Source organism: Leuciscus leuciscus, assembly GCF_965113295.1.
Source record: "Leuciscus leuciscus genome assembly, chromosome: 18".
NCBI lineage: Eukaryota > Metazoa > Chordata > Actinopteri > Cypriniformes > Leuciscidae > Leuciscus > Leuciscus leuciscus.
Genome location: NC_138742.1, coordinates 864,195 through 879,395, shown reverse-complemented (window position 1 = coordinate 879,395; position 15,201 = coordinate 864,195). Strand labels below are relative to the sequence as shown.

General features: G+C 40.2%; 1 protein-coding gene across 1 annotated transcript in view; it reads left to right on the top strand.

Annotated features, from left to right (window-relative positions):
* The window catches only part of ttc39b (tetratricopeptide repeat domain 39B), a 37,127-nt gene extending 28,339 nt beyond the window's left edge, over positions 1-8,788 (top strand). Inside the window, exons 17-19 of the mRNA XM_082145905.1 lie at positions 3,719-3,836; positions 4,592-4,708; positions 7,611-8,788. Coding sequence (XP_082002031.1) covers positions 3,719-3,836; positions 4,592-4,708; positions 7,611-7,707 — 332 coding nt within the window. The 3' untranslated portion in view covers positions 7,708-8,788. The remainder of the gene's footprint in view (positions 1-3,718; positions 3,837-4,591; positions 4,709-7,610) is intronic.
* The last annotated feature ends 6,413 nt before the right edge of the window (positions 8,789-15,201 follow it).

Genomic DNA, 15,201 nt, shown 5'->3' with positions numbered 1-15,201 from the left:
CCCCGAACCCAGACACCGGAAATAAGGGATGCCGTCAAGCTGAAGGAGTCCTGTCGGGCCTGGCTGGCCTGTGGGACTCCTGAGGCAGCTGACGGGTACCGGCAGGCCAAGCGGACTGCAGCCCGGGTGCTTATGGAGGCAGAAGTTCGGACCTGGGAGGAGTTCTGTGAGGCCATGGAGAAGACCTACCGGTTGGCCTCGAAGAGATTCTGGCAAACCGTCCGGCGCCTCAGGAGGGGGAAGCAGTGCCCTACCAACACTGTTTACAGTGGAGGTGGGCAGTTGTTGACCTCAACTAGGGATGTCGTCGGACGGTGGAAGGAATACTTTGAGGATCTCCTCAATCCCAGTCTTCCATTGAGGAAGCAGAGGGCTCGGAGGTGGACTCATCCATCACCCAAGCTGAAGTCACCGAGGTAGTCAAGAAGCTCGGAGGTGGCAAGGCACCGGGGGTAGATGAGTTCCGCCCTGAGTACCTCAAGTCTCTGGATGTTGTGGGGCTGTCTTGGCTGACACGCCTCTGCAGCATCGCGTGGCGGTCGGGGACAGTACCTTTGGGCTGGCAGACCGGGGTGGTGGTCCCTCTTTTTAAGAAGGGGGTGTGTTCCAACTACAGGGGGATCACACTCCTCAGCCTCCCCGGGAAAGTCTATGCCAGGGTACTGGAGAGGAGAACACGGCCGATAGTAGAACCTCGGATTCAGGAGGAACAGTCAAGTCAAGTTTATTTGTATAGCGCTTTTCACAATACAGATTGTATCAAAGCAGCTTCACAGTATTAAATTAAAATAATACAACAAAGTTTGTTTCAAGAGGAATTTATTGATTGATAAAATTAAATTAAATATCCCCAAAATATCCCCAACTGAGCAAGCCAAAGGCAACAGTGGCAAGGAACCGAAAAACTCCATCAAGTGACCTAATGGTGTCCTAAAACTCCATCAGGTGACCTAATGGAGAAAAAAAACCTTGGGAGAACCCAGGCTCAGTCGGGGGCCAGTTCTCCTCTGGCATTTATGAGCTAGAGGCCGGATTGTACTTTGAACTGTAGGATTATATGAATGCCTGGCTGAAGAGATGCGACTTTAATCTAGTTTTAAACTGGGAGAGCGAGTCTGAGCAACGAACAGTATCAGGAAGACTATTCCAGAGTTTTGGAGCCAAATGTGAAAATGCTCTCCCTCCTTTGGTGGTTCTGGATATCCTAGGTATGACCAAAAGCCTTGAATTTAGTGATCTTAAAGAGCGCGATGGATTATAGGGCGATAGAAGATCCGTTAAATAGACTGGAGCTAAGCCGTTTAGGGCTTTATAAGTCAGTAGCAATACCTTGTAATTAATACGGAACTTTATAGGTAACCAATGCAGTGATGATAAAATCGGTGTTATATGATCATATTTTCTTGATCTCGTAAGAACTCTAGCGGCGGCATTTTGGACTAACTGTAGCTTGTTTATTGAGGATGCAGGACAACCAGCTAATAAAGCATTACAGTAATCCAGTCTCGAGGTCATGAATGCATGAACTAACTTTTCTGCATCAGAAACTGATAGCATATTACGTAGCTTAGCAATGTTTCTAAGGTGGAAAAAGGCTGTTTTTGTAACATATGAAATATGATTTTCAAAAGACAGGTTGCAATCGAGTATAACACCCAGGTCTTTTACTGTAGAGGATAAAGTAACAGGACATCCTATGATGTTAAAGTTGTATTGTGCGAGGTTTGGTGGGCGGTTTTTTGAACCGATAAGTATTACCTCTGTCTTGTCTGGATTTAATAAAAGAAAATTACGCGTCATCCAATCTTTTATATCTTTAACACACTCTGCCAATTTGGAAAATTTAGCGTTTTCATCCGGCCGTGATGAAATATATATTTGAGTGTCATCAGCATAACAATGGAAACTAATTCCATGTTTCCTTATAATATTTCCAAGTGGCATCATATATATGGAAAATAACAGAGGGCCTAATACAGATCCCTGCGGCACTCCATAGTTTACTGGAGTTATGATCGATTTTTCACCATTTAAATAGACAAAATGGTAGCGGTCAGATAGGTATGATTTGAACCAGCTTAGTGCTTGTCCTTGAACACCAGTATAATTTTGTAGTCGATCTAAGAGTAATGTATGATCTATAGTATCGAACGCAGCACTAAGATCAAGTAAAACTAGAGAAACAGTGTGGTTTTCGTCCCGGTCGTGGAACACTGGACCAGCTCTATACCCTCTCCAGGGTGCTGGAGGGTTCGTGGGAGTTTGCCCAACCAATCCACATGTGCTTTGTGGATTTGGAGAAGGCATTTGACTGTGTCCCTCGTGGCGTCCTGTGGAGGGTGCTCTTGGGAGTATGGGGTCCGGGGCCCTTTGCTAAGGGCTGTCCGGTCCCTGTACGACCGGAGCAGGAGCTTGGTTCGCATTGCCGGCAGTAACTCAGACTTGTTCCCGGTGCATGTTGGACTCCAGCAGGGCTGCCCTTTGTCACCAGTTCTGTTCATAATTTTTATGGACAGAATTTCTAGGCGCAGCCAGGGGCCGGAGGGTTTCAGGTTTGGGGACCACATGATTTCGTCTCTGCTCTTTGCGGATGATGTTGTCATGCTGGCCCCATCAGACCAGGACCTTCAGCATGCACTGGGACGGTTTGCAGCCGAGTGTGAAGCGGCTGGGATGAGAATCAGCACCTCCAAATCCGAGGCCATGGTTCTCAGTCGGAAAAGGGTGGCTTGCCCACTTCAGGTTGGTGGAGAGTTCCTGCCTCAAGTGGAGGAGTTCAAGTATCTTGGAGTCTTGTTCACGAGTGAGGGAAGGATGGAACGGGAGATTGACAGATGGATCGGTGCAGCTTCTGCAGTAATGTACCGGTTTGTCGTGCTGAAGAAAGAGCTGAGCCGCAATGTGAAGCTCTCGATCCGATACCGGTCAATCTACGTTCCTACTCTCACCTATGGTCATGAGCTGTGGGTCATGACTGAAAGGACAAGATCCCGGATACAGGGGCGGCTGAAATTAGCTTTCTCTGCAGGGTGGCTGGGCGATCCCTTAGAGATAGGGTGAGGAGCTCGGTCACTCGGGAGGAGCTCAGAGTAGAGCCGCTGCTCCTCCACATCGAGAGTGGCCTCCAACTTCAAAATCGTCATCGATCGTCCGACATCGTTTTGCCTTTTAATAAAAATAAAAAAAGTATTTTGTAAATTGCGTTTGACTTAGTCTTTGCACGTTCACTTTGTAAACACTAGGTCTGTACTTCCGCTTGTGTCACACGTGACCTTTCAACCTGATTACGTAATGTGTGTCGCATCACAGCTAGTGCAAGACCAGCATTTGTGGTTAAAAGTATATAAATGTTTATTTTTGTTATCCGCTGGTTTGTCTAGATAAGACTCTTATTCCTCGGCTGTATCGTGTCGAGACTTTGAAGCTGCACTGAAACTCACATTTGGACCTTCAACCCGTTGGACCCCACTGAAGTCCTTATAACTTAATCCCTGAATCCCTGAACCTCAATTCCTGAATAAGATTTTTATGTAATGTTGTTGGTTAACATGCTTAAAATTAACCTATGTTATGAGTTATGAGTGAGTTGGCAAAAAAAAAAAAAAAAAAAAGATGAAATTGCAGTCAAAAGTGCTTTGTCAAAATCAATCCTACGCTCTTGATGCAGTGCCCTCGAGAAACAAATGTGTGTGTGTGTGTGTGTGTGTGTGTTTTTCAGACCCGTCTGAGTTTCATCCTGATGACCAGTGTCTGGTGCAGATGTTAAAGGGTCTGTGTTTGAAACATTTGGGCAGATTACTACAGGCCGAACTGTGCTTCACACAGGTGATCAGCAGGTAAACACACACACACACACACACACACACACACACTCAGTCACACACTCAGTCACTCACTCACTCACTCACTCACTCACTCACTCACACCCACAATCACACAGACACAATCTCACACACACACACACACACACACACTCACTCTCTCACACACACTCACTCTCACACAATCTCTCACACACACACACACACGTACGCACACTCACTCTCTCTCTCTCACACACAATCACACACACACACACACACACACACACACACACACACACACACACTCACTCACTCACTCACTCACTCACTCACTCACACACAGATATTAGTTTAGTTTTATCAATATTCTGACCAAATTTTCATTTCAATTTGACTCCTTTTATTGGGTGTTCTTGTCGATGTTGATTGGGCAATTAGACAATTTTTATTTTATTTTTAAGTAACAATGTTTTTGAATGCTTTTAGTTTTTGTTCCCGATAATAACCCTGCTATGCGGCATGAGCGTTATATCCACAGCCGGTCCTGCGTCAGTTTAATTACCTCACTATTGTGCCTCTTACATTTAACTGTATAATAACATGAAACTATAGATTTTTTGAAACGTCTCATTGAAATTTCACAACATGAAACTTATTTCGTCTGGTTTTATTTTCATTATATTTATGTTACTTTCTTATAACAGATCATATATAGGCTGTTTAGAATGAGGAAGAGCATTTGCAGTGTTTTGATGATGACTGGACTGTGTGTGTGTGTGTGTGTGCAGTGAGAAGCGCATCCGTTACGATCACTATCTGATCCCCTTCAGCCTGTTTGAGCTGGGTTTACTCTTCAAGCAACAGGGCGATTACATCAAGGCCACGCGCTTCATCGAGGAAGCCAAGTGAGTCGGGTTTATATGACACTGCAGAGTTCAGCTTCAGCGCTAATTAGTGCTTCAAGTTTACTTTAAAACTACAGGTGTGTGTGTTTGAGCAGGGCTCTGCAGGACTGTGTGTGTGCATCTCCTCTGAAGTCAATTACAACTCCAAAGCTTAAAGATTTAAAAACTGAAAGATTTAAAAACTGAAAGATTTAAATGTTTGTTTGGTCCTATTAAGAGATCGTAATATCGTTCGGTTTTGTTCCGTTAAGAGATTTTAATATCGTTCGGTTTTATTCTTTTAACAGATTTAAATGTCGGTCATTTATTCAGGCCAGCTAATCCAGCTAACAGGGAACATTCTCTCAGAGTTATGAACGAACCTTATTCCAGAAATGTCAATAGAACGCTTGTTCAAAGTTATCTGGTCTTTAATAATAATGTTCTCAAAATGTTGTTTTTATGTTTTCAAAAATGTAGCACAAAACGTTATTTATACATCGTTCATTGAAAGTTACAAATGTATTGCTCATGGTTAGTTCATGTTAGTTAATACATTAACTAATGTTTAATAAATGAACATTAATGTCAAGTGTTGCCAATGTTTTAGTAGTATTTTTATACGTTTTTTGACTGATAGTGATTGTTTCAGAACGTTCAGGGAAGTTTCAAGAGTAACGCTCCCATAGTGTTTGCAAAAATATAAAATAGAACGTTTCTAACGGTTTTGTTCCGTTAAGAGATTTTAATATCGTTCGGTTTTGTTCCGTTAAGAGATTTTAATATCGTTCGGTTTTGTTTCGTTAAGAGATTTTAATATCGTTCGGTTTTGTTTCATTAAGAGATTTTAATATCGTTCGCTGTTAAGAGATTTTAATATCGTTCGGTTTTGTTCCGTTAAGAGATTTTAATATCGTTCGGTTTTGTTTCGTTATGAGATTTTAATATCGTTCGCTGTTAAGAGATTTTAATATCGTTCGGTTTTGTTCCGTTAAGAGATTTTAATATCGTTCGGTTTTGTTTCGTTAAGAGATTTTAATATCGTTCGGTTTTGTTTCATTAAGAGATTTTAATATCGTTCGCTGTTAAGAGATTTTAATATCGTTCGGTTTTGTTCCGTTAAGAGATTTTAATATCGTTCGGTTTTGTTTCGTTAAGAGATTTTAATATCGTTCGCTGTTAAGAGATTTTAATATCGTTCGGTTTTGTTCCGTTAAGAGATTTTAATATCGTTCGGTTTTGTTCCGTTAAGAGATTTTAATATCGTTCGGTTTTGTTTCGTTAAGAGATTTTAATATCGTTCGCTGTTAAGAGATTTTAATATCGTTTGGTTTTGTTCCGTTAAGAGATTTTAATATCGTTCGGTTTTGTTCCGTTAAGAAATTTTAATATTGTTTGGTTTTGATCCGTTAGGAGATTTTAATATCGTTCGCTGTTAAGAGATTTTAATATTGTTCGCTGTTAACAAGTTTAAATATTGTTCGGTTTTGTTCCGTTAAGAGATTTTAATATCGTTCGCTGTTAAGAGATTTTAATATCGTTCGCTGTTAAGAGATTTTAATATTGTTCGCTGTTAACAAGTTTAAATATTGTTCGGTTTTGTTCCGTTAAGAGATTTTAATATCGTTCGGTTTTGTTCCGTTAAGAGATTTTAATATCGTTCGGTTTTGTTCCGTTAAGAGATCATAATATCGTTCGGTTTTGTTCCGTTAAGAGATTTTAATATCGTTCGGTTTTGTTCCGTTAGATTTTAATATCGTTCGGTTTTGTTCCGTTAAGAGATTTTAATATCGTTCGGTTTTGTTCCGTTAAGAGATTTTAATATCGTTCGGTTTTGTTCCGTTAGATTTTAATATCGTTCGGTTTTGTTCTGTTAAGAGATCATAATATCGTTCAGTTTTGTTCCGTTAAGAGATTTTAATATCGTTCGGTTTTGTTCCGTTAGATTTTAATATCGTTCGGTTTTGTTCTGTTAAGAGATCATAATATCGTTCAGTTTTGTTCCGTTAAGAGATTTTAATATCGTTCGGTTTTGTTCCGTTAGATTTTAATATCGTTCGGTTTTGTTCCGTTAAGAGATCATAATATCGTTCGGTTTTGTTTCGTTAAGAGATTTTAATATCGTTCGGTTTTGTTCCGTTAGATTTTAATATCGTTCGGTTTTGTTCCGTTAAGAGATCATAATATCGTTCGGTTTTGTTCCGTTAAGAGATTTTAATATCGTTCGGTTTTGTTCCGTTAGATTTTAATATCGTTCGGTTTTGTTCCGTTAAGAGATTTTAATATCGTTCGGTTTTGTTCCGTTAAGAGATTTTAATATCGTTCGGTTTTGTTCCGTTAAGAGATTTTAATATCGTTTGGTTTTGTTTCGTTAAGAGATTTTAATATTGTTCGGTTTTGTTCCGTTAAGAGATTTTAATATCGTTCGGTTTTGTTCTGTTAAGAGATTTTAATATTGTTTGGTTTTGTTCCGTTAGATTTTAATATCGTTCGGTTTTGTTCCGTTAAGAGATTTTAATAACGTTCGGTTTTGTTCCGTTAAGAGATTTTAATATCGTTCGGTTTTGTTTCGTTAAGAGATTTTAATATCGTTCGGTTTTGTTCCGTTAAGAGATCGTAATATCGTTCGGTTTTGTTCCGTTAAGAGATTTTAATATCGTTCGGTTTTGTAAGTGAGAGTAAACATATCTCAGGAAGCATCAATGAAAATATGATCGTTTGTTACAAGTAAAAATAATCTGGATGTCAAACAGTCTGAGTTTATCAAATTTAATGAATAGTCATTTAAGCTAAATAAATAATTTGTCCTTGCTGTGGTAAGGTTGAAAATAACTTATATCATGGTAAAGATTTAAGTCATGATTTCATTGATACCTAGTAAATAAATGAAAGTTGTCGGAGTTGATTGTGTTTGTGTTTGTAGGTTGAATTATAAAGAATATTCCATGGAGTCTCGACTTCATTTCCGCATCCACGCGGCTCTCAGCAGTCTGAAGGGTTCTCCCACAAACTCTCCATGATGAAGGACAACATTCAACACCAGCGTCACATGAAGAGACAAGCACATCCCGAGCGTCGTCTGAGCAGCCACATGTAGAGAAACGCTTTCAACATCTCAAACCAAAGCCACCGTTCCGTCGTCATCAAACTATTACTCGTGTTCCTCAAACCTGAGCATAGAGTCTGTCTCGTTCTTTAAATACAGAGTCGTACGTTTGGTCAGCCAATCAGAAAACAGCTGCTTTAATGAATGTAACGTTTTACTTTAAAGACCAAATATGTTTGTGTCCGCTTGTGTGTCTTACAGTGTGTGTGCCTCTGTTTGTGTGTGTGTTTCACCATGTGTCTTTAGCAGTGTGTTTCTGCATGGCCTGTCGTTCACAGATCGTGCAATACGACTCTTATTGAGTTGATCACAAGTTTAGATTTGATGCTCCAAGCAATTCAGAAAAAAAATCATTTGAAAGCAATAATAAACAGCCAACAATCATGCTGAGAACTACACTATATTGTGCAATAAATATTGTAAAAAATGTTAAGGGTTTGTTTTGTGGTTCTCTTCTTAATGGATGTAATTCTGATGTTTTTAGGGGTTGGTCACATGTAGCGGGCCGGGACTGTTTTGTTGTGTGTGCATGTTCTTGTTTTGATGATCAAATACAGTTTATTCCATTTTACAAGTATAATTGTTTTTTGTTTCCTTTATAATTCATAGGGCTGTGCGATTAACTGGAATCGTAATAAATCACGATGTGAGCATGCACGATTACAGAAAGATTTCTCCGCATAATTTACTGTTATTACTATAAGTACATGTAACGTGTAACAAGGACACTGTAAAATAAACTGTTACCAATTTTATTTAATTTTTTTGCAAAAATGACACCAAAATTGTAGATCCCAGTACAAATGCACAATTCTCTATTACAAGTTTGATACCACAGCTGAAAATACTAGCCTAACTAATATATATGTAAAACATTAACAGTAGTTTTCAGGTAGAGACACTGAATAAAGTAATCAAATGTAAAATAACACTGCATATAATCTTCACTGTATAAATTAAACATATTAATCCTTATTAAAGTTATACAGAAGTTATTCAAGAGTAGTGAGTGATTATTTCATTGATTTCAGAGATTTAATATTAGGCTGCTGTCACTTTAAGATTGAAAGCGCAGATCCAATATACATGTGCGTTTATTTCTCTACTGTTCACTTAAGACATAACCGACTATGTTTACAATAAAACAAAACTCATCAAGACAGGCTTTTTTTTTTAAACGAGTGAATTTGTCTGTTCAAGCGCGAGATGATGTGAAAGAGCTCAGGACTGCACACAGAAAACTTAACATGAGTAACGAATTGAGTTCCCTTTGTCTTTTAAATGATGTAATGTTAACCAGCCGTTGTTTTGTTGTATTGCTGTCTTGTTTTGATGACTATCACTCAACTGTGTGGTGTCCTTGAGTGTTTGGAAAGGCACCTTTAAATAAAATGTATTATTAGTATAATTATTTATTATTCTTGTGCTTGAATAATTAAATTGGCAAGAGCGTCCCAAGCGTCATTTACGTTTAAGATCTCACAACATTGTATTGTAAGAATTCATAAAAGTGTTCAATAGCGATTTATACTCGCCAACACGGAATTTTACTTGCATTTGAAGTGTTCATTTTAGGCCCTTATTCGCACAGAAACCTTTTTTTGTGGTTAAAATCATGAGATGAACCGGAAAAAAACGCAAGGCGTAGAGAGACTCGTTTTGTAAAAGTATAACTTTATATGCATGAGATGGAGAGCAATGGTCAAACACATCCGTCTAGCGCGTTTACATGGAGAAACAATGGCACTAAAATCCGTAATACAGGAGTTTGCGAACTACACACCTTTCGAAAATACGGTGCCGCAAATATCGTCAATAAAGCCGGTAAAATAAAAGTGTGTTTGTGTAAGACAATATTGTGATTGTGATTGAAATTGAACTGTAGTGCTGATTTAAAAAACCGTGGTAGTATATTTTTCCGTATCACAGCCTTAATTCTGAAGTAAATTCTCATAAAATGTGACGTAGGCAAAAATTAACCATAGTTTTTCATTATAGTAAAGTTTATGTTTTTTAGCGGATTGATTAGGCTACCATTTGTATAACCACAGTTTTACCACAAATACCATGGTTAAACTATGGTGTAGCAAAACCATGTTTCATTTGTGGGTACCATGGTTTAACTACACTGCTCAAAAAAATTAAAGGAACACTTTGAAAACACATCAGATCTCAATGGGGAAAAATATCATGCTGGATATCTATACTAATATGGACTGGGTAATGTGTTATGAACGAAAGGATGCCACATCGTTTGATGGAAATGAAAATGATCAACCTACAGAGGATTGAATTCAAAGACACCCCGGAAATCTGAGTGAAAAAATGATGCAGCAGGCTTGTCAATTTTGCTGAAATTTCATTGCAGCAACTCAAAATGGTACTCAGTAGTTTGTATGGCCCCCACGTGCTGGTATGCATGCCTGACAACGTCGGGGCATACTCCTAATGAGACGACGGATGGTGTCCTGGGGTATTTCCTCCCAGATCTGGACCAGCGCATCACTGAGCTCCTGGACAGCCTGAGGTGCAACCAGGTGATGTCAGATGGACCGAAACACAATGTCCCAGAGGTGTTCTATTGGATGTAGGTCAGGTGAGCGTGGTGGCCCTTCAATGGTATCATTCCTTCATCCTCCAGGAACTGCCTGCATGCTCTCGCCACATGAGGCCGGGCATTGTTGTGCACCAGGAGGAACCCAGGACCCACTGCACCAGCATAGGGTCTGACAATGGATCCAAGGATTTCATCCCGATACCTAATGGCAGTCAGGGTGCCATTGTCTAGCCTGCAGAGGTCTATGCATCCCTCCATGGATATGCCTCCCCAGACCATCACTGACCCACCACCAAACCGGTCATGCTGAACGATGTTAGAGGCAGCATAACATTCTCCACGGCTTCTCCAGACCCTTTCCTGTCTGTCACGTGCTCAGGGTGAACCTGCTCTCATTTGTGAAAACCACAGGGCACCAGTGGCGGACCTGCCAATTCTGGTGTTCAATGGGAAATGCCAATCGAGCTCCCTGGTGCTGGGCAGTGAGCACAGGGCCCACTAGAGGACGTCGGGCCCTCAGGCCACCCTCATGAAGTCTGTTTCTGATTGTTTGGTCAGAGACATTCACACCAGTGGCCTGCTGGAGGTCATTTTGTAGGGTTCTGGCAGTGCTCATCATGTTCCTCCTCGCACAAAGGAGCAGATACCGGTCCTGCTGATGGGTTAAGGACCTTCTACGGCCCTGTCCAGCTCTCCTAGAGTAGCTGTCTGTCTTCCTGGAATCTCCTCCATGCTCTTGAGACTGTGCTGGGAGACACAGCAAACCTTCTGGCAATGGCACGTATTGATGAGCCATCCTGAAGGAGCTGGACTGCCTGCGCAACCTCTGTAGGGTCCAGGTATTACCTCATGCTACCAGTAGTGACACTGATCCTAGCCAAATGCAAAACTGGTGAAAAACAGTCCGAAAAGATGAGTAGGGAAAAAATGTCAGTGGCCTCCACCTGTAAAACCATTCCTGTTTTGGGGGTTGTCTCACTGTTGCCCATCTAGTGGACCTGCTGTTAATTTCATTAACACTAAAGCAGCTGAAACTGATTACCAACCCCCTCTGTTACTTAACTGACCAGATCAATATCCCAGGAGTTTAACTGACTTGATGGTATTCTCTGATTAAAAAGTGTTCCCTTTATTTTTTTGAGCAGTGTATAATAGCAATGTGTTTTATTAGTAGGCTAGTAAAACATACATTTTCGTAATCCGACACTATGAATATTAAAAGTCGTGTCTAGCTACAAACTAAATTGTTTCCTTCTTGTGTAAAATCATTGTGCTTGTGAATACTCATTAAACAAGCACTTGTCAAGTAAAAAAAAAACTGCTTTACACTGCAATAAAGTCTTGTTTTTATAGATATCTAATAATCTATTAAACTTATTTAAACAGGTGCTTGAGCAGCAATGTGAATATCTCTAATCAACACTTCAATAGGCACCTATACATGTAGCTTATGTAATATTATTAAATACAATCTATAATGTATTAATATAGCCTATAAAGTTAATTGCAAAGTTCCATCTTAATTTGGACTCCACTTTAGACTCTTTAGAGGCTTGATTTAGTGTATTCAGGCCAGCTAATCGAGCTAACAGGGAACGTTCTCTCAAAGTTATGAACGACCTTCTTCCAGAAATGGCAATAACGCTTGTTGAAAGTTATCTGGTCTTTACTGTTCTCATAATGCTGTTTTCATGTTTCCAAAAATAGCAATGGAACGTTTCTCTTAATGTTATAAAACTGGATGTTTTGACCGTTCAGGGAACATTCCGAAATGTTGTCATAACTTAAAGGGAACGTTAGCAAAACATGTTGTTAGCTGGGAACCTGCATGCTAATTACCATAGCTAACATAACTGGCACTTACACAATCAATCAGTCTAATCAAACGGTATAGATTTATCAATATTCAGCTCACATGACTGGCGATTGCGGTTGTGTTTGGACAGATGGGATCATTCGGGAAGGATTGGAATGCTTTTATTTGTTTTTCTAAGAGTTTTATTTCTGATCTGTGTTTTTAAGGTTGATTCCTCTTCAGTGTTATCATCTGTTCATAAGTCTTTTATTCCTGCTGTTTAGTTTTTAATGTTTAAGTTCAGAAGAAACGTGTTTTTTCTGCAATCTGTTCAGCTTTCTTTTTAATGGTCATTTACACCAATAAAATATAAGAATTTGACATTGTCATTGCTTACAAATGACAGATGTTTGTCATTTTTACATGTGGAATAAACCTTTAGTTAATACCTTTATCCTCACAATATAAGTAAAAAAAAAGAATGTTATTACATTTAATTCTTATAAAAATGCACTACAAATTATTTAGTGGTTCAGGGAAAGTCTGTTTTATTTCATTTTTAGTTTGGAAAATCTGTAAAATAATCAACATTTGGTGGTTGGTTTTATATGTATTTCCAGTTGTAGTGGTTGGAAACTTTTATGTATTAATTTAACATTTGTAAGATTCATTAAAAGTGTAAATCCATAATTCGATCTGATGTATCAAACTCTCTGAATACACAGTTTAGCTGTTTCAATTCTTTCAGCGCTTTGAGATCTTCTCAGTCCAGAGATATTAGTTTTGTTTGAGACTCTGATTCAAATGCAAGTTAATAATTAAACAAACTCAATGAATGTTTATTTACTGTCCTGCTGAACCTCGGGTTTCCGATAAGTTCAGCGCTTACCCAGCTAACACAGTACGTTGTGACGACATCGTCAGTTAGTCGTCATTTGGTCAGCGTGACATTACTTTGTGACAACGTTGTGAGGACGTCGTGGTAAAGTTCAATTTTTTTTAATCTTGGGTAACGTTCCAGAAACGTTGTGGGCACGTCCTCAAAAGACGTCGCTAGTTTATCCCATGGAGAACGTTGTGAGGACGTCGTGGTAAAGTTCCATTTTTTCCCATCTGGTCCCCAGATAACTTTCCAGAAAATTGCATTACAAGTACTATCCTAGTGTGCCATTTGGATATTCTATAAGACATTTACTTAATTCATCAAAGATTTTATTAAGTTATCAGTGGACCACGTCTCTATAACGTTCTCCATGGGATAATATAGCGACGTATTTTGAGGACGTGCCCACGACGTTTCTGGAACGTTATACAACGTTATATATATATATATATATATATATATTATGTATTTTTTATTATTATTATTAAGGAGGTTGAGTGTTAGTAAAAACAACAATACAAAATTTTAAATTATAAAAATGACACTCACGTGGAGTGGCGGCATTTTGCACATATGAGCGGTGTTAACCGTGTGCTCTCAATGTGTATTATGTTTGTTTTTTTTGTCTCTTTATTGATTGATATTTATGTCTGAGTTGATTGAGTTGAATGAAATGTCACGTGATGAGTAATGAGAGTGTGTATATTTGTGATTGGTTGTTTAATTAATAAAAATCACCTTGAGTGAGCACAGCTGCTGCTGTGTGTGTGTTGCAAGTCAGATACGTTGTTGCGTTTACTCTGTGAACAGGTTATGGGCCCAGAAAGTCAAGAAGTCAAGCGTTTGTCTAAGTAGAGCCATGAGTAGGCCTAATGCCAGAAAAACGGAACATAGCGGTCGCTGGTCGCGGCTACTGTTCGATGGGGATGAAAAGAATTATGAACTTTGGGAAGTTAAGTTTTTGGGCCACCTCCGGCTGCAAGGCCTGAAAGAGATAATTACTACGGAATCAGCGGGTGTGGAGACACCGGAAGAAGCGGCTTCAAATGCCGAGGCATATGCAGAGTTAATCCAGTTCTTGGACGATAAAAGTTTGTCGCTTGTAATGCGAGAAGCAGCCGACGAAGGGCGCGCAGCGTTAAAGATTTTGAGAGACTACTATGCAGGTAAAGGAAAGCCACGAGTAATAAGCCTGTATACTGAGCTAACCTCGCTTCAAAAATCAAGCAGCGAGAGTGTGACTGAATATGTTATTCGTGCTGAAACTGCTATCACGGCTTTACGAAATGCTGGAGAGACTTTGAGTGACGGACTGCTGGTGGCTATGGTTCTAAAGGGGCTTCCTGAGACTTTTAAACAGTTCGCCATCCATATAACGCAATCGGATGACAGGATAACGTTTGCTGAATTTAAAACAAAACTTCGCAGCTACGAGGACATCGAAAAGATGCGTGCTCCAGCTGCAGAGGATAATGTAATGGCTGTGCGGACAAAACAGTGGCCTGCGAGACCCACCAGTGCTGACTCAACTGAACGGGCTGCAGCGGATGTGGTGTGCTACAGATGCGGTCTGAAGGGACACATTGCCCGTGCTTGCCGGCGCAAACTGTGGTGCAGCCACTGCAAGAGTAATACTCATCGCGACGTAACCTGCAGGAGGAGACGGCGCCAGGACGCAACATGCAGGGTCACCGAGGAAGCGACCGACGAGTATGTTTTCAGGGTGACCGATGGAGCGGCAGGATCCCAGCCAAGCAACCAGGGTGTCGACGTGAGGGGCCTGATGGTCGACTGCGGGGCAACCTCGCATATCGTCACCGACATCTCCAAGTTCAAGAGGTTCGATGATGAGTTCCAGGCAGGGACTCATTACATGGAGCTAGCTGACGGCACAAGGTGTAAGGGAGTAGCAGAGCGCAGAGGTGATGCTGAGGTATGCTTGGTGGACATTCGCGGACGCCACCTAAAAACAATGCTGAGACGGGCGCTGTACATTCCCTCATACCCACAGGACATATTTTCGGTGCAAGCAGCGGCTTCCAGTGGAGCAAGCGTGACGTTCAGGAAAGATGGGGACATTCTGGTGCACAAAGACGGTACAAAATTTCCCATTCGTTTACATGATAGATTATATTATTTGCATAAAGTACCTGATGGATGTGATGACCAAGTG